The 20747-nt window shown below is 36.7% G+C and overlaps 2 protein-coding genes and 1 long non-coding RNA gene across 3 annotated transcripts in view; 2 read left to right on the top strand and 1 right to left on the bottom strand.

The window, feature by feature from the left end:
• Nucleotides 1-12173, bottom strand: part of LOC130669618 (uncharacterized) — a 30501-nt gene extending 18328 nt beyond the window's left edge. Inside the window, exons 1-3 of the long non-coding RNA XR_008990225.1 lie at nucleotides 11945-12173; nucleotides 7277-7582; nucleotides 6934-7192 (exon numbers count right to left, since the gene is read on the bottom strand). This is a non-coding gene — a long non-coding RNA (uncharacterized LOC130669618). The remainder of the gene's footprint in view (nucleotides 1-6933; nucleotides 7193-7276; nucleotides 7583-11944) is intronic.
• Nucleotides 12174-12747: 574 nt separating this feature from the next.
• Nucleotides 12748-14443, top strand: LOC130670510 (uncharacterized). Its single transcript, XM_057473920.1, has 5 exons — nucleotides 12748-13357; nucleotides 13441-13564; nucleotides 13629-13717; nucleotides 13789-14034; nucleotides 14151-14443. The coding sequence occupies exons 1-5, from the start codon at nucleotides 13087-13089 to the stop codon at nucleotides 14441-14443; spliced, it is 1023 nt and encodes a 340-aa protein (XP_057329903.1). The 5' UTR covers nucleotides 12748-13086.
• Nucleotides 14444-17907: 3464 nt separating this feature from the next.
• On the top strand, nucleotides 17908-19489 carry LOC130670509 (uncharacterized). Its single transcript, XM_057473919.1, has 2 exons — nucleotides 17908-18053; nucleotides 18166-19489. The coding sequence occupies exons 1-2, from the start codon at nucleotides 17908-17910 to the stop codon at nucleotides 19487-19489; spliced, it is 1470 nt and encodes a 489-aa protein (XP_057329902.1).
• The last annotated feature ends 1258 nt before the right edge of the window (nucleotides 19490-20747 follow it).

Below are 20747 nucleotides of genomic sequence, written 5' to 3'. Positions count from 1 at the left end.
TCAATCTGAAAATAGTAGACCCGATATTTGGGCCAACCCCTAAATTTCCTGCTATTTTCGAGCTCAAAGGGCTCAAAACATTATTACTTGTTAATTTTTGAGCCCTTCGAGCTTAAAAAACTTTTGGTCCGTAAGAATATTTATTTTAATGCAAAAGTAGTATATGAAACACCAAGAAAGGAAGGTGGGACATTCCAAGGCACAAGTGTAATTGCCTACCCAAACCGAAAGCGAGGGCGGCAAACACGCGGATTGGGACGTTTTACGTTCCTTCATTGGTGTGTGATATATATTTTGTCTGACGATTTTTTTAGAACGAATCTACCGATTTGAACTTACTTGGTGGCAATTGAAAGTGCTCACCAAGACTTAAAACGGATTACTTGTTAAAGAGACTCGGGTAAGTGGTTTATAAGTTATACCGAAAAAACCTCAAAAAAAGTTTTTTGTTTGTCGTATAACTCATAAACTACTCGACCGATGAACTTCCATACCTCATCAGATTTAAGTCTTAGTGAATCTTTTCGATTGCCGCCTAGAAAGCTTAAATCGGTTGATCTGTTACGAAAATACCGTCTGATAAAAAAAATACACACACAAGCACACACACACACACCCACAAATATTATTCTCAATTTAATCTCAATCGGAGTTTGCGAGGGCGCTTCAAGCGTATTCCCAGATAGCAAAATGACGTCTTGGTGAGTTCTGAATGAATTCCTATTTATGATTTGGACGACTCATCAACATCTTCAAGAAGTCTTTAAGGCTGGGCCGCACCTAACGAAATCCTGAATTTAAGAATTCTAATTATTTATTAAATAATTATCATAACAGCAATTTTGTTAGCTTCCGACTAAAAGCCGAAGAAATACTTCCTCGGAAGATTTTCATCATCCGAGTCCCATGAATATTCAAAAAGTAATTAGAATTCTTAAATTCAGGATTTCGTCAGGTGCGGCCCAGCCTTAAGAAGTTCTCAAGATGTCGAATGAGCCACCTAGCGAACTCAGTAAGACGTCATTAAAAAGAGTTCTCAAAGAGTTATTTTTTCTGACTTCGCAAATAAGACTTCAGTATGAATTTACGATGACGTCTTGAGGAGCTCCTAATTTTTACTTTATAAAAAAGTTAAAAGAAGAATACATTTAGACGTCACAAAACTGACGTCTTATTGATGGAGTCTTTAAGAGCTCTTAATTAATAGTTCTTAAAGATGACACCTTTAAGAAGTCATCATAAGACTTCTTGAGGACGCCTTCAAGAAGACGTCGTAATACAGTCATTTCGACTTGAATGCTGTCTGGGTTCTATTTAATCAATAAATTAATTATCAATCGGAGTCTCTAATCGGGGTCTTTTCTATTTTTATTTAAGTGGCAAAAAAATTTCATGGTGAAGAAGAATGGAGGAATTGGGTTGATTCGAAAGAATCGGAAAAAAATGATAATGAAGAAGAAGTGATGAAAGTTAAATTAAGAAAATTTATTTACAAAGGAAAAGAGCGCTGGACTGTGGTAGAAAGAAAAAAAGAAAATATTGGATCTATTGAAATGATGGATGAAGAGGAAGAAAATATGGAGAAAAATGGACCCGAAGAAGAGGCGGAAAATGAAATGAAAGAAGATGAGTTGAAAAAAAGCGAGAATGAGACGGAAAATGAAATGAAAAAAGAGAAGAATGTGAAAAAAGGAATAGAATATCAGATAATAGAGAATGAAAAAATTGAAAATAAAATAATTAATCGTGTCATAACAAAAGACGGAACAACAGTTTTCTACTGGAAAAAAAATTGATTAAAAATAAATTAATTAATTATTCAAAAATTCAAAAGTGCCCGGGTCAAAAATAGAACTTGATTCAGGCTCGTTTCACCCTTATTTTCTTTTGAAGTTATCGATTTACCGACAATTTTTAGTTAAGATCCCGACTTTTTCGACTTAAATTACACTGAAAGAAAAAAGTACTGTTTTTAAGTATCTACGTGTTTGAATCCTACCGAGTAAATATTTGTCTAATTATAGTAAAAATATACTCCAACCAATTAATATTTTCTTGATTTAAGAATTTTTGTACTTATTTTAAGAAAATATTACTTGGTTGGAGTATATTTTTACTATAATTAGACAAATATTTACTCGGTAGGATTCAAACACGCAGATACTTCAAAACAGTATTTTTTTCTTTCAGTGTAAATTATTTTTAACTTTTTGAACTTTTTTCATTTTAGTTTCAACTTATTTCAACTTGTTTGTATTTTTTGATCTTAGTTTGAACTTATTCGTCTTTATCTGAGCACGATAGTCATCCACCTTACTTTAAACTTGCTGAATCAAGTAGAAAAAAAGTTATTTATTCGCCTTACTTTCGCCTTAATATATAAAAAGGATTTCAGCTTAGTTTTGACTTTTTCGCCTTATATTTTAAGTCGAATAAGTCTAAACCAAGTCAATTTCGACTTGATTTCAGATTTTTTGTTTTAAATTGTGACTAAGTAATAAAAAAGCGAGTTTATGTTGTGAAAAATAGCGCAAAATTTAGACTTGGTAAGCCAAGTCTAAATCAAGTTTTATTTTTGACTCGGGTACACGCCTAATTATAAATATAATCATTACTTTTATTATATTACTAGCTGTGGTCGCCCGCTTCGCTGGATTTTTTTTTGCAGTGCATATATTTATGTGTTAAATTATCTGGACTGTTCTGAAAATTTCAAAAACGATCTGAGAAGTTCTAAAATATTCTAAATTCGAACATCACTTTAAATTAGTTCTGATCGTTCTAGACTATTTTTCGATCTGGTTTTTCTTATCATTTTCGTCTAATTTACGACTTTCAAATATATTTTTGAATTTTTAGAATATTTTTCTAATTTTTAAAACAATATATGTGAGGACAATATTCACACATATATTAGAATTTCATAGAATGTTATCCAATTTCCAGAGCATTCCAAAATATTTTAGACTGATTAGAATCATTTTTATAAAATTTAAATCAACTGAGTTCAATTTGGAGCATTCCAGATAGTGTTGCCGCGAGAGTAAAGAATATCTCGATTTTATCTACAGGCTAAAAATTAAACAAAGTACAAAAGAATATTGTATAAAAGTCACGTCAATCATTGCAGCACGGGTTTTTTACTTCTTGATCAGTTATTCTTTGACATCATAATGAATATAATATTTACACTTACAAAATCACATATATATGTCAGCGCAGTGGATAGCATCAAGGACTTTCAATCGGAATGACGCTGGTTCGAGCCTAGCAGTCATCGTGATTTTTTTATCAATAAAAAATATGTTTCTTCCTCTAACTAGTGTACATGTTTCAAGCGCAAGCGCGCGCGTGTCGTTTTTCGTTTATTTATTTTAATATATATTTTCGTGTTATTTGTATATATTTCTTTGCTTTCGACCAATCAAATAATCGGAAAAGAGGCTTCATACATCTCATGCCTTTTTTATTTAAGGATTAATGATCTTAACTCCTAATACAATAGATAACGTTCCCGATCGAATTAAAATTCTCTCATTTTTTTTTTGCAATTTAATATTTATTTTAAAAAAATTACAAATAAGATAATCCTGATAAGGATTTGATGAGGATATCCTGATAAGGCTATCCTGATAAGGACCTCATGGGTCTTAAGCGTTACATCCATATCAGGATCCTCGTCAGGATACTCTGATCTGCTCCTTATTTGAAATAAGGTTAACCTGATAATGTCTTCGTGAGGTCGTAATGAAAAATTCTAGTCGGGATGTTCTCATCTCGTTTCGTCTAAAAATATTTATTTAATATTTTTATTAGCCTTATACGACGTTTTCAAATGAAGCACGACCATTTTGAATTTGATTACCAATGTCTTTGCTATCAATGATCGCACAAAAAATTCGAGGGTGGATTTAAAAACTTTAATGAATTCTCTACAAGATTATTCTATCGATTTTCATGAAATATATTTTTTCAAGATCTTAAGATGCGTAAGAAACAAGGACAAAAAAAAAGACTTTTTCACTATACCTGCGCAGAAAGTTTACATTCTTGCCCTGTTTAGTGGGAAGAAAATCGTTTATTTCTTTCATGAGAAAATAAATGATACAATTGGCGCAAGCGTCATTCTTCCCTCAAACGGAGGCTAAAATTTAAACTTTCATGTGCAGATCTGATAAAAAGTTTGATACACACCACGAAGGAAGGTATGACGGCACAATTCGCGTGTTTGACGATGTCCTAATGCAGTAATAGTTCTTTTTTCGGGTATTATATAAATCTTGCACAAGCCTGGTCCGAAGTACATTAATCATCCATATCTTTATATAAGTATGTATCTCGCTGTAGACACTGGCACAAAGTTTTAGATCAAAACTTTTGTCAGACCCTTTTTTTAGGGGCTTTTTTTTTTAGAAGGAACAAACGAAAAATTTTTAATGTTCAGTAAATTTACGACTGGCCGATTATCGGTTCGCAAGGTTGGATTGCTGTTGGTGAATCACTGGTTCATGATTAATTCTTGTTAAATGAAAAAATCTACTAATCATTTATTAATTATTAAAATAACTTATTGTTATAGTTTTTTTTAATTGATAATAATTCATTCTTTATTTAAACTAAGTTTTCATTAATAAATATTTTAATTTTCCAATTATATACAATTGAAAATTAAAATTTCTTTTCGTAAGATAATATTTGCAATCAACAACCGCAATTTTAGAACTTTACATCTATAAATTAATTATAATAATAAGATTACGAAATTATTTTTTTTTTCTAGATAATAAAAAATAACAATTAAATTGCTTTTTATATTTCATAAAACCGAGTGGTTAGAGTATAATGAATAAGTAGTTAATTTGAAAGAATCAGCACACGAGTAGTAGGTTCAATTATTAGCTACCGTTCAGGCCTAGCACTCAGAAAGACGGCAGTTCGCGCCCAGAGCCCAGCAGAATTTGTCATCGAGATTTTTCAACATCATTTTCCTTACTTGAATAGTTTAAGCGTTGATAATCATGAATTATATATACTAAGATAATAATATTAAAACTTTTTTTTTTTAATTCAACTTATTTGCTTGTTTGCCGATAGCCGAGCGCCATTAATGGGCCGGAGTTATCATTTGTATATTACCCGTTCATTAGGCCATTAAAAGTTGCCAATATGAGGCCGTTAATCATTATACTTCACCCGGCCATGGGTCCTCCAAGGGCCAGTTTCCAAACTTTGTATGGGATTGGCAAGGATAGGGTTTTACAAAATCAATATAAAGTATTTCTACCCCAACCTGTAATCTAAAATTTTTGAGCTCGACTGTTAAGCTTACTCAATTAATCCAGCGGAGTATGAATTGTCTAATCTGGAATGGCTCCAACGTTCAAATACGTCACCAACCGTTCTGATTAAATTTGCTGGGGTCGAATTCTAGCCTACACCAGCTTAACCTCGAAGAAGTCGAGTAGAACTAGCTAGAGTAACTTTCCATAGAGAAGGGGTCAATTATCACTTCGTTAACCTTCCAAATAAAATTTTTGAGCTTGAATGTCGAGTTATTACCTTTTTAACCCAGAAGAATATCATTGACCTCAGCTAGAACTGTTCCGGAAGCAAGTGGTACGAATTTTACGTCGCCGACCTTTCTGATGTAATTTTTTGGGGTCAAATTCTGGTTTTCACCCATTTCACCCAAGAGAAATTGGGTTGCACTAGCTAGTATCCTTGCTCTAGCAAATGTTGTGATTTGCTAAGCGCTGACGTTTTTATTGAAGTTTCTGCAGTCGGAAGATAAAATTTTTCTCGTATCACCCTGAAACTTATCCATTCTACTATCTTAAATACTTCTCAGGGCCAATAATTGAAATTTTCCGGCGAGCTTATTGAATTTCCGCGCCCGCGATGCTCCTAAGCGATCTGAGGATTCTTAATTATGCATATTCACGGTAAATACGTTTTTTTTTTTTTAGTTTTTTATTGCACCACCAGGCGGCGCTAAATGCGTATTTTTAGGGGGACAATGTCCATTGAAGGACATTGGCATGCAGTCCCTGATTAATGAAATATCAAAACAAAAATTTGTCCGTTTGAACTTAGCGCCATGTAAAAATGATCGCTATGGAGATTTTTGATATGAGAGATGTAATGTAGATATGGAACAATGTGAAAATAAGAGTTGTCGCAAAATAAAAATTTATCTGTAGATTTAAATTGTCCAGGGAAAAACTTTGCGAGATCTTATAATGTACCAAAATTCTCTGTAGGGACGCATCACACCCATCAATTTAATAGAGAAATTTTAAAAAATATAATTAAATCTATTAATACATTATTTAAATTTATTATATTTCAATACCTACAATTTTCTTCAGTAAATTTAACTTAATTGATGAATTTAATTTCATTATATTTCATCTCAATCAATAAAATTTTAATAGATAAAAATTTGTGCAATTTATTTACATCAAATAATATCATTTAATTTATCGTACTTAATCAATCAAATAATTTTTTAATTATTGAAATTCTTAGCAATTTTCCTAAATCAATTAATTGTAAAAATAAAATTTAATTTAAAACAATTCAATTTCTACAGATTTAATTTTGGGAAATTCAAAAATTTTTCTTTTAATAAATAAAAGAGTAAAAGTGCAACAAAGAGAACCAACGAAGTCTAATTTTTAAAAAATATTACTATACCCTTACAATATTAATAATTTAATTTCAATTAATTAATATTCTAATAACTGAATTCAATTTCGAAACGTTAAATTTTTGCGAATTAATCACAATCTACTAATTTTAATTAATTAATTTTGATAAATATAATTTCATTTTAATGAATTAGTTGATTTGTTATTTTTAATTATTTTATCCTTCTTTTGTTCTGCGGATAAAGTGGCCTCCAAGAAAATAATGAAATATGTGAATCCTTACTTGAAAAGTTCCATCTATGTGCCATTCGCTGACTTCACCGAGTCTCTGTAGCATATAATTGCTTCCAAAAACATACGCTATTGATCCATCGTCTGCAGTGATTTCGGCCCGATAAATTGATGCAATCCGTTGATAGCCTAATAGCATTGGTCCTAATTCGCGGAAAGTATGTAGAAGCGGAGGTCGTTGTAGACGTCGTTGGCGGTGGATGATTTGCCTCCCAGCTTCAGCTCTAATAAAATTACCGGCATTCGGCATTCTGTGGAAGAATTATTATAAATAAGTATGAATAGTTAACTCGTATAAACTTTACCAGATAATGCAAGTTATAAAGCTCACTTACTGTCTGATAACATTGTTAAATATTACATTCGGCTATAAATCAGTTTGTGAAGCTTGAGTCTGCAATTCTCGAATCACAGGCTCTCGTTGTTGAATGTCTGGTTGTCTGTGATTATGGTCACCATCTACCTCCATCCTGCCGTTTGCATTTATCCATAGTTTAACTCTACAGTGATTGAGGGTGATCCGAGATGAGCAAACGTATCTTTTGCGAACTTTATTAGCATATCTTGAGTCTAAGTGGTAGGTAAAGCCATTATGAACGAGGCGATGAGATCTCTCACATTGTCCAGCAGCCTCCATTTCACTAAAATTTTTAATTATATAATTTATTTATCGAATTCACTATTAACTTTCAATTTTTTTACCGTGATTTTTTTAAGTATAATATTTATAAAATATTAAATTTAAAAAATTTGAATTTATGATCATAAATAGCTCGAGCTGTTAATAAATGATTAATTTGAAATCGCGGAGAGTTGAATGACAGAGATGCTACATGATACATGCACAGTGCAGCCCGATCGTGTGATATTTTTACCTCTTCCCGTGGTGAAATAGCATGGAGTGTAATGGCAGGAGGATCTGGCTGCACTGCTTACAATCTACTAACCAATAATTTAACATATACATACATATATATATATACATTTATATATATATACATACATATATATATATATATTGTGACGTTACATTGCCGAAGGGATGGAGTTGAAGGTTGGAATACGTGTAAGTCGGTGTGATAGTGAGAGAAAAAAGTGAGTATGTGTGTTGAGTCGAGTGTAGTAGAGAATGAGCGGAGTATATGGAGTATAAATGGGTATGGTAAGATAAAAGTGTGTGATAGAGTACGTGTAGTGTACGGAGTATGTTTCTGGAGTATCTGTGTGATGGAGCGTGGATTTAACGGGGGATGTCTGGCTGTGTCGCGGATAGTGGCCAATATAACGTGCCTCCCGACCAGTGATGACGACTAGGCCAAGGCTTAGCCCTCGACTGAGATGTCGCCGCCCCTTCGTGGTGGTACTCGAAGTTAGCTGGGGTACGTGTACGGTTATTGCGGGGATGGCAGGCCTCGTTTGCGATGCTCGAGGAAGCCAACAATTCGCTAACTTCGGATATCACGGGGAGTGACATTACGGGAAGGCCCGTGAGTCCACGGCTTGTATGTTTGTGAAGGTACGAATGGATGGAGAAGCGAGAATGTAGGATTGAAAGAGATGGAGTAGAGTAAGCGAGTTAGAGTGGGAGATTATCGTGAAACAGTTGTGCGAGTACCGTTGAGGAGTAAAGTTGAGACCTGGCGTCGCTCGTGTACGAGTCGACCCAGTAGTCGAGTTTGGAGTCTTGGAGTGAGCGGTAGTGAGTCGGAGAGACGCCATGGTGGACCTCGACCACCACCCTAGACTTTCGTCGTTTTGGAGCCTGTAGCCCTGTGTATGGTGCTCTTGGAGCCATCTGTCGCATTAATTAATTATCGTGAATTATCGCATTAATTATTAATATTTTATTTTATATCTTATCTAGTAGTGTATAAAGTTTGTGATTCGTCGTCGTTGAGAGGTTCCCGATGTCTTGCCCAGGTATTTATTTGCGTGATGGACCGGGAGTATTGGACCGCGGGTCTTTTGGGCCCTCCGCGTCGCTCTCGCGTCATCTTTATGGTATTTTATTTAATTTCGTTTCGTTATTTTACGTCTTTCCTATTAGTTAATTAATCGGCTTCTTTCGCATTGAAAGAACCGCGACCCTCTCTCCACAACCTAGCATACTGAGCGCACCAGGACATGCCGCTACCACTGGTCATGTCTCTCATCTCCAAAGGGTATAGTTTATAGGTTTTAATTTACGTGTACGTTTAGACCGGTTGCCGATACCGGGGAAATAAAAGTCGGCTGGCGCCCGTCAGGATCTGGAGGAGATGAGAGGGGTGATTGGTGGGCGAAGTGTAACGTAGCCCGATTTTGAGTAATTTGAGTTTTGAGTTTTGGAGTAAATTTATCGAGTAAAGAGTTTTGAGTAATTATTGGGTTTAATTGAGTTTTAAGAAATATTACGTTACAATATATATATATATATATATATATATATATATATATATATTAGGGTGGCGCAAAAAAACCGACTATTTTTTTTTTTTCATTCTCGCATGAAAATTTGTTGGTTTACGATGTTTTAAGAAGCCTCTCCACAAATCAGCTCGATAAAAAATTTTTAAGAGGTCGCTCACGAATTTTGAAAATATCGAAAATGATCGGAATTCGGATTTTTATTTAAAAAATTTTTTTTTTCTCGTGGCAGCAATAGTTTATATTTGTAAAATCATGACTATGCTGAAAATTTCAGCCCAAAATATAAATATTTAAACGGCGCTCAAGAATTTCGAATATTAACTGATAATATGTAATTAATAGTTTGAATTAGTTTTTATAACTCAATTGTTGTCATTTCCCTTAAATATAACTTTTGCATACCCAAAAATATACAGAACAGTCTTAAACAATGAAATTCGGTCAGTTTTGAATAAGCGAAAAAACCTACAAATTGAATTAAAAAATAAAAAAGTATGTAAAGAACTTATTATTTCTATTTCTCGGGTTATATTTCCATTCATTGTCATGCAAATTGATGGTGAAAAAATCGAGAAGCTTTATTATTAATATTTAAGGGTCGCTCAAAAACGTCCAAGAGACTGCGCTCGGAAACATTCAAAATTCTTGAGCGCCGTTTAAATATTTAAATTTTGGGCTGAAATTTTCAGCATAGTCATGATTATACAAATATAAACTATTGCTGCCACGAGAAAAAAAAAATTTTTTTAATAAAAATCCTACTTTCGATCATTTTCGATATTTTCAAAATTCGTGAGCGACCTCTTAAAAATTTTTTATCGAGCTGATTTGTGGAGAGGCTTCTTAAAACATCGTAAACCAACAAATGTTCATGCGAGATTGAAAAAAAAAAAATAGTCGGTTTTTTTGCGCCACCCTAATATATATATATATATATATATATATATATATATATATATATATATTCAACAAAAATTAAATAAACGATGCTGAGATTCAAAGAATTTCGATATAATAAATATATTGTATTGTATTACATTAAGCAACAATACTCAAAATCCTATGTGTCGGCTGTACACTTCAAAGAAAACCGCCTCGATTCGTAGACTTATTCGCCATACTCTTTGATTTCCGTTAACTGGTGATGCTTGATCCAAAAGGCGCGCAAACCACTTTAAATGTAAGCGCAACACCGCACTAGCACTACTCTAGTCACTACTTATCTTACAGTGACTGCTTGAGTGTAAGTGAGATGCTGACCAGATTCAATGTGCAGACCCAATGTCCATTGGGAAAAAAAGGAGAAGGGGTTAATTTTAGCGGGATGAACACCCAGTTGATCGCTGTACGCTGTACTTTTTACCCCTTCCTGAGGTGAAATAGCATGGAGTGTAATGGCAGGAGGGGGTAAAAATATCGCACGTTCTGGCAGCACTGGCTGTACTCATTCATCCAAGCGGATCGCTTGCAGAAGCACGTATTCGGGAAATCGTCACGTAAATCAAAACTTTTTTCTTGATATTGGTTACCCGGTAGCATCACGCTCATCTGGATTAATAATTAATAAATATTTGAGGAATTTTACATTATTGTATTCGAGGTAATGTATCATCAATTAAAAATGTTGAATATTTATATAAAAAATTCTTCGATTCAAAATTTATATAATTTTGTGATAAAATACTTTATACTAAGGATTTTAAAAGAATAAATGAAATTGCTAATCAAAAGAATTTAATGCTACTATAAATTAAATTATAGAAATAAATAAATTTATTAAGGGCATTCTCAAATAGTGCCCCCCCCCCCACTTTTTAAAAATTCTTAATAACATTCTACTGTGATAACCGTATTAAAATTTCATGAATTAATTTAAGACTAACTGAGACCTGAATTTGAAAAAGGACAATGTTGTAGTAATTTCGCCGAGATATAGATTTAAAAAAAAATTACTTGCAGTTGATATCAATTGGGAGTTATAGGAAATTTGTTAAATAAATTTCAATAAATATTCATGTCAATTTTAAAGTTCGGATTTTTGAATTTTGTGGGCTAAAATTCCTTCAACAAATTTCGTTTAACTTACAATTGATATCAACTGTAATTGTTATTACATCTATGTCTCGGCGAAATTACGACTGCGTTGTCTTTTTTTAAGTTAATGCTTAAAATTTTTTTTAATTAATTAATAAAATTTTGATACGCTTACGTGACAGTTGAGTGTCATTAAGAATTTTTAAAAGGTGGGGGGGGGAACTGTCTGAGAATGCACTTAAAAACTACGATTATTGCCAATTCAAATTCGTGATATGAAACATTAATGTGAAATGAAAGAATGAATAAATAAAAAATCAAAGTGAGACTACTCATTCTGGGAGAGTAGAAAGTGTTGCTCGTAAATGCGTCTTGCTGACGCGACGAACTCAGACATTACTACTTAGAGCGGGTCTTCATTAATAAATTTAAGTTTCTGTAACGACATTCTCATTTTTCATAGAGCCCATTTTGAAATATTTAATGCAATGAAACTAATTTTTTGAATTCTTGTGAAAATTTAATTTCTACTTCTAAAATTATTTTTGTATTTACAGTACCTGAAATTTATTGTATAACTAATAAGCTGCTATGGAAACGTCATATCTGAGATATGAGAACCATCTATTCAGGGGGAATCCACGATTTCAAGTTGATGCGGACCAACGATTTGTATGCGCCCATGTCAATAGACGTCAGCGATGTCCAGTAAGACTTTGACGTCTTAGTAATGGTAGATTTCATAGAATCAATGATCACAATCACATCGACTTAGCACCAATTACTGTAGCAGCTCCTGTCAGAAGAGCACGGACACCTAGAACAAAGCATAGTACTCATTATTTACATAATTTCAATTTTTTAAAAAATTTAAAAAAAAATTTTTTTTTCCATTCAATTTATAATTCTAAATACTCTTCTACTATCAATGGAAGAAATCGAGCGAGATCGAATTCCTGCCTGCCAATATGTGGATTAGATGACCTTGGTGTTTACTTCCTCACGCACCAGTCAACAGATGAGATTTTTCAAGGTCAGGTTGGAAATAATAATTCCATTGGATATCTCTTCGGAGATAATGAACTTATACCGAAACTGGGAGGTGTCGGAGTGGCACATCGATTTAACTTTCCAGGTAAATCAAGACGGTTATGATTATGCATATAAAATATAAGAAATAAGTAATTATTAACAAATAAATAATCTTTCTACTTTTGCTTATTTTAGTGTGTGCCACTTCATCCGCAAATAAAACTACTGATGACCATCATTTCGCGTCATGGAAATCAGGTAAATTCAATGATGATACTTTTGGTTTTTTCATAACTATATTATTTTATTTTTTACATTGCAGGGTATCCCGCTTTTGTTCATTTTATGCAGCGAAAAATCTACTCAACTGTTCAATTGCGTATGGGAGTGGATCCTTCAACGGGTCCCCGAAGCATGACCACGCTTGACACATATTATTTGCGATTGTGATGAGGCGCTATGAAGTTCGATCGCTGTTTCATTGCCTACAGTCAACAGAAGAAGTTCATGGGTGCAAACAGCCAGGGAAAGTATCCGTTGATGGAGCAGAATCTAAAAATATTTTCTTTTTCGTTAAACCTCCTATTTATTATTAATTTTTTCTTTTCAGGCTGTAACTCGTAAGTGGCGATCCCTGGGCCTTCCGCTCCGCACCCAATCAGAATCGATAATGTTAAATTTGTCTTGGGCAATTCCATTTGTGCCGATTGAAAGAATTAATAATGCGGTGAGCATTATCTCAGATATACTTGTAGCCCATACTCAAGATAATCCCAACTACGAAAGATTTCGGATATTTTTGACTCAATGCTTGGTTCCACAAGCGAGCAGCGTATCAATTAGGACAGCTCCGTGGCAGGCACAAAATTTGGCGGAAGATGTGAATGAAGACTTGCTAAGCCATTTCACAGTACTCCATCCATCAGTGTACGATTTCACCAGTAAGTGATGAGTAGAATGACGGCTGAAACCAAGTAATTTTTTGTAATAAATACTTATGAATTACTTGTTTAATTTTCTTTAGAAAAATTATCATCGTACATTCAGAAATGTGTCAATAATTGGAGCCGGAATCGACGAAGAGCTCATCCCAATGATAATTTATGCCTGACTGCGAGAGTGCTGTGCGATCGGTTCTTGGGGGGACGGTAAGTTTTCAAAATATTTTATGTGGATTGTTAAATAAGTTAATTTATAAAAAATTATTTACAGATGCACATTGTTGAACTATTTAACAATAGTGGGGCGCAGTCGGGCTGAGTTGCGGAATAGACTAGATGTCTCTGTAGACAGACAGCAATGTAAATACAAATTTTCAAATATTATCAAAATTATACCATAATTACTAATTACTTAATCGCTTTATTTTCAGATTTATATGATGACCTCAGTGGATCAGTCCGGGTAGATCTCCTTCATGATTATCGTCGTCAAGAAAATGAGCTACTGATACCAGCTGAAGAAAATATGCAGGAAGAACCTAACGAACCAGAAATAATTGACCTTAATGAGGATGACGATGATGAACAGCAGCAACCAATGGAAGAACAGGAGCAGGAACAAGAAATAGAGAAAAATCTTCAAGTTCCAGAGTTGGCAGATGATCTCAGGTTCTATGGTAAGTAATGTAGATGTTGACTACAATCCTTCTTAAATATCTCTGTACTACTCCTATTCAAATAATTTCCTTGCAAATATAAATAAAATAAAATAATAAAAAATTTTGTTTTACAGATAATGAAATTGAATTGCTCGATGATCCAGTTAAAACTCCTTGGATCAACGAATCGACGCAAGCAATGCAATTCAATGATGTAGTTGCAGATGATGACAGTATTCCATGCTCAATATGCCAGACAAATATACCGAAGGTTACTTTCTGTCCGTGTGGCCACAAGTGTATTTGTCTAGAATATGAATATAAACTAAAGGAACAAGCGAGAAGAGAAAATGCTCATAGGAACGATTATACAATTTCTTGCATTCTTTGCAGAAAACCCTGTACGGAAACAATAATAATTCATTAAAAATTGATAAAAGTGATTAATTGCAAAGTTAAAATTAAGATACTTAAATAATTATCATTTGGTAAAACAAAGGATAAACTATTAAACTGAAATTTAAATATTTAATTTTAACTATTGGTCGTTGTACGACGCCGTTCATTATAATTATGATTTTAATGAATAAATGACAAGTAAGACATAAGTAAAGCATTTATGTAACTGTGCAGCATTTTTTTTAATATGTTCAAATCTCCCGCTCTCAGTCATTACATTCTCACCGTCGATATCTTATCGCCCGCATTATCGATCAGTCATCCACTATAGGCGGCTCCGCTAGTCGCGTTCTCATACCAAAGACCGCTAGACTGGGGATGAAGAAGACGGATGCGCTGTCTCTCTCACTCTTCCAACGCTCTCTCTCACACATTCTGTTACAGTAATTTCATGGCTGACGCCTCGTGCTCTCATAAATCTTATCGTAATATCCTCATCTTTTGCGTTCTCAGTAAAGTAATCAGTGCTTTTTGTTCATAATAATTCATAGTAATTATTTATTGCTATATTTTTGTTCTCATCAATATTCTCAGTAGTTTCTTTGCATTAATTAGTCTAACCTCGTGTACCGGCATTGTTCGCGCCTCGACGCCATCTTGGCCACGTGTTGATCGCGAGTGTAATTCTCATAAAATAAACATTAATAACAGTAAATAATCTCAAGTCTCATTATAAATAATTAGCAACAAGTGTATATATTGTAAATAAAATATTTTTAGTGTTTATTATTGCAAATTGAAGTGTTAAATAAATTTATTCACTACCCGCCAATTCACACACACTAGATCCTCTCATCCTATCATCATATAATTGATTAGATATTAATTATTTGAACATTTTTTGGTCCTTCGAGCCGGATCGTGTGAATTGGTTAAATAAATTTATTTAAATTAAACATTCTCAGTGACGCTAAGTGACATCAGTGCAGTTTATATTTTTCACTTCAACACAGGTGCATAGCGGAGTACCCTGGACGTGGTACTGCACTTGTGGGAATTAATTAAGGGACACAACAGTGCAAATTAATTAATGTGAAGTGTCTAGTGTATAAACTAATTCTCATTCATTAGCGTCTCTCATCTGCGTCCATTTGCAGCAGTTCTCAGCGTCTCATCATCACCCAGAAAACTACTGTCAGTTTGTTCTGTGTCTCATTAAAATTCTCAGGCTCAATTGAGCATTGCATTGTTTCTTGTGTGTCTCATTCAGCTTTTTTACAGATATGGCTACTGTGTCTAACAAAATTGTGCTGCAGATGCACCGGATCTCTGTATTCACCTCCGTTGCGGCATCTGCTGAAGCCGGTATAGTAGACACGCTCTCATTACGTGCAGCCAACTCGAAGTTGGACCTCCTCACCCAACACTGGGACAAATTTGCCAAAGACCGCGAGAAATTACTCTCATCCAAGACCGACGTGATGGTCGAACACAAGTATTTCACGGACGGTTCATTTGAGAAGGCTCTCAAACTGTTCCAAGGAGCTCAGGAAGCTCTCTTCCATCGCATCCATGAGCTGGAATCAGCATTACCGTCTCAAGGTAGTGTCTTAGCCAACTCAAGTCTCATCGTGCCAGCTGGAAGTAGGCTTAATGTCCCTACTATCCCTGTGCCAAAATTCTCAGGCAAGTATCAAGACTGGAAACATTTCCACGATTTGTTTGTTTCTCTCATCGGCGAAAATACATCTCTCACTTCTGTGGAGAAGATGTACCACCTCAAATCGGCATTAGCGGGTGATGCCGCCCGTCTCATCGCCAACATCAGAGTCACTGGAGACTCATTTGCCTTAGCATGGGACGCTGTTGTCCAACAATACAACAACAAGCGTCTTCTCATCTCGGCGCAGCTTAATAAGCTGTTCAGCATCAGACCAGCTGACAGCAACTCTGCCAAACAGCTCAAGGCAATTATCAACACTGCCAACGAGGCAGTGCAAGCTCTCAAAGCTCTGGGATCGCCCACCGAGCACTGGGACCAGATCCTGGTTCATCTCATCGTCCAGAAACTTGACCTCTCATTACGTAAAGCTTGGGAAGTCCATTTGGGCACGTCAACGGAGTTTCCAAGCTACGAGGATCTTTGTACATTCCTCACCGGTCGCGCCAGAGCTCGTGAAGCCATGGAGGGTGGTGTCTCACCACGCAAGCCATCTCATGATTCACGCAGCCACCTGGGAACCAAACCGCGAATCTCATCAGCTCAAGTACACGTTTCAACAGCACCTCAGTCTCAACAATCTCAGCCAGGGCAGTCTCAGTCTCATCAACCGCCCACGCAGTCTCATCCACCACCACGAAATCAGCAATCTCATCAGCCAAGATCTCAATCAAACACTTCTCAGTCTCATCCAGCACTGCCTAAAAGCACATTCTCATTCAAGTCAGACTATTGTCATTGCTGTGAGGGCAATCATTTCATCGTCGGATGCCCGAGATTCCAGGCAATGTCTCCGGATGAAAGGTTCCAGTTAGCAGCATATTCTCATCTCTGTCGAAACTGTCTTGGTGACCACAGTTTCAAAAACTGTCAATCTAAGGGCCGTCGTCGCTGCAAAGAGTGCGACGAACCGCACCACTCAATGCTGCACTACTCTCGTCTCATGAGGCTTACCAAGAAGCCACCTGCAGCAGCTGCTGAAACGCAGCAAGTCTCATCACCACCTGCATCTCATCCCGAAGCTCAGCAGCAAACATCTCAGCAAAAACAATTTTGCACTTCTCAAGCAGCAGCTTTCATCTCATCTGCCATCAGCCATGCTCCAGATCACAACCCAGTGACATCTCGACCGACAGTGCTTTTGGCAACCGCACATGCTCTCATCTCTCATCAATTAGGCTCGTTTCATCGTATCAGAGTTCTTATTGATCCTGGATCAGAACTTACTCTGATTTCTCAAGCTGCTGTTCGCACTTGCAGTCTCATCTCTCAGCCATGCAACATACCTTTGCAAGGAGTTGGCAATATCTCATCAGGAAAAACCTCAGGCATGGTCTCATTCAAACTGCAGTCTACCATCTCATCAGAACACGCATACCTCAACGCACACATTCTCAAGAACATCACAGCGCAGATTCCATCAGTCACAATATCATCCACTCTTTGGTCTCATATTCAAGATTTAGAACTCGCCGACCCAGATTTCCACAAATCTGGCAAAATTGACCTTCTCATCAGCGCAGATTTCTACGGTCAAATTATCCGACCAGGTCTCATAACAGGAAGTTCATCAGAACCGATAGCTCAACAAACCATGCTTGGCTGGACAATTCTCGGTCCCCAAAGCCGCCCAACTTTAATTTGGCTTGAATAATTAGTGTGCTATCTGGCTTGGGGAAAGTAGAAAATCTTAGAGGGGACGTTTCGAAACAAGCGGATAATTGCTTGTGGGAACCCGAAAGAAACAAGTGGAGTGGCCCTTTACATAGGGTATGGGGAGAACTTGCGTCCCACCACTAATCTATGCAAGCAGTTCACCAGAGCTGAAGTCTGGTACCATGGGTGCCCCATTTCCAAGCCCCATTTCGGTCAGAGTCTCTTTATTTCCTGGGATGGCAGGAATGGGGGGCCGAGTGAGGTAGGACTCGTGGTGGCTGTTAGTGAGACACCCACATGCAATGCATGCCTAATGGGTAAGTTAATATGAGCTTATGCTCATATTTCGCTATTATAATATATGGTGGATTCAGTATATACAATAGGGATTACGCAGCGCGAGTATGCCCAAAAGGGCGAGGTATCGGCCTCCCGTCAAACGGAGGTGGGCTTAACGGCCCCGTTACATTAATTAAAATTAATTGGACAATTCTCGGCCCAGTTCATGAACAATCTCATCATTCACCTAGCCTGTCTCATCATATCATCTCAAATGCTCAACTGCACGACTCTCTCACCAAGTTCTGGGAACTTGAAGAAAATCCAGAGTCCTGCAACGAAACTCTCACCGTCGAGGAAGCTGAGTGTGAAGCTCACTTCCTATCAACTCATTCTCGAGACGCATCAGGACGATACATCGTCCGTCTACCATTCAAATCATCATATCAGAAGCTAGGTGAATCTCGTCATATTGCGCAGCGCTGTCTCAACCGTCTCATGAAGCGTCTTTCTCAAAACCCAGAACTTCAAGGTCAATATACTGCTTTTCTCAACGAGTATGAATCACTCGGACACATGACTCGAGTCTCATCTACATCGCCTGAACCTTCTCATGTATATTATTTACCTCATCATTGCGTTGTTCGCGAAGACAGCGAAACCACCAAGTTGAGGGTCGTGTTCAATGGGTCAAGCAAGACATCATCAGCCAGCTCTCTCAATGATCATCTACATATCGGCCCAAGTCTTCAAGCAAAGATCTGTGATGTACTGCTGTACCTCAGAAGTCACAGATTCATCTTCTTGACAGACATTGTTAAGATGTTTCGTCAAATTCTCATCCACCCTGATGATAGGGACTATCAGCGCATCCTCTGGACAGAGAATGGTCTCACTGTGGCTTATCAACTCAACACCGTCACATATGGCACTCGACCAGCACCATATCTTGCTGGCAGAGCTCTCAAACAACTTCTCATCGACGAAGGGTCTCAATATCCACTAGCAGTGGAACCCTTTCAAAAAGGCAGCTACGTCGACGACATCGGCGGCGGTGCCGACAATCTCAGCGATCTCAACGACATTGCAAACAATGTCGAGGCACTTTGCAATTTAGGTTGCTTTCCACTAACTAAATGGAAGAGCAACCACCCTCAGTTCAACAAAATCTCATCATCACTCAGTCCAGAAGATTCTCATTCATTCTCAGACCACATCTCAAAAATCTTGGGTCTCTCATGGAATTGTCAAGAAGACGTTCTCACCTTTACTGGCAAGACGTCTCAAACTCTCAGCATCACCAAGCGCACCATCACCTCAGAGGCTGCTCAGCTATTTGACCCTCTGGGTTTAATCTCACCAGTAATTGTCAAAGCAAAAATCATCATCCAGGACCTTTGGCTACAAAAGGTCGACTAGGATGATTCACTCTCACCAGAGCTAGTTCACCGATGGAAAACTTTCCGCGATGAACCACCTCAACTTTCTCATCTAAGAATTCCTCGATGGATCAATCTCATCCCAAATTCATCTGGCATCGAGATTCACGGGTTTTCTGACGCATCTCAAGCTGCAATGTCTGCTGTGATATATCTCAAAGTCTGTCAACCTGGCGAACAGACTATCATCACTCTCATCTTCAATTCTCACCGCCGAAAAATAATCGACAGTACAGTCGATTATTCATCAATCATAGGCAGCTCCGCTAGTCGCATTCTCATCGAAAAGACCGCTCGAGTGGGGATGAAGAAGACGGATGCGCTGTCTCTCTCACTCTTTTAACGCTCTTTCTCACTTATATAGTTCACAGTTCTCATGGCTGACGCCTCGCGCTAAGTTATGATCTCGTTTTCTCTTAATAATCAACTGCGTTCTCATAAAATAAATCGTTGCATTTTGATGTAACTGAAGTTGCGACCGGTCAATTGAACGCCAATATATATAGATATACATAATGAGAGAAATAGTAGAAAGAGACTAAAAATATGTGAATGACATTTATCCTGATGAAAAAACATAATAATTGTGTAAAGAAGCCCAAGCTTTTCCTATCCCATCAATTCCACCGCCTTCGAGTGTCGGAACCACTGGATTTTCCAGCTGGAATATTTTGAATCGGCGAAAAAAATTCTGAGTACACGTTACCCCGCTGGAAAAAATTCAAGCATGTCTGGAGTGACCTCAATTTCTTGTTTTCACCGTTTCGTCCGACTCCGAGTGTCGGAAGTACTGGAATTTCCAGCTGGAAAATTTTGAATCGGCGAAAAAATTCTGAGTACACTTTACCCCGCTGGAAAAAATTAGAGCATGTCTGGAGTGACCTCAATTGAGTATGTTCATCGTTTCGTCCACCTCCGATTGTCGGAAGTATTGGAATTTCCAGCGGGAAAATTTCGAATCGGCGAAAAAAACTCTGAGTACATTTTACCCCGCTGGAAAAAATTCGAGCATGTCTGGAGTGACCTCAATTGAGTATGTTCATCGTAACGTCCGCCTACGAGTGTCGGAAGTACTGGAATTTCCAGCTGGAAAATTTTGAATGAGCGAAAAAAACTCTGAGTACATTTTACTCCACTGGAAAAAATTCGAGCATGTCTGGAGTGACCTCAATTGAGTATGTTCATCGTTTCGTCCACCTCCGATTGTCGGAAGTATTTGAATTTCGAGCTGGAAAATT

This window comes from Microplitis mediator, chromosome 6 (assembly GCF_029852145.1).
Source record: "Microplitis mediator isolate UGA2020A chromosome 6, iyMicMedi2.1, whole genome shotgun sequence".
NCBI lineage: Eukaryota > Metazoa > Arthropoda > Insecta > Hymenoptera > Braconidae > Microplitis > Microplitis mediator.
This window is presented reverse-complemented; position numbering and strand designations above follow the sequence as displayed.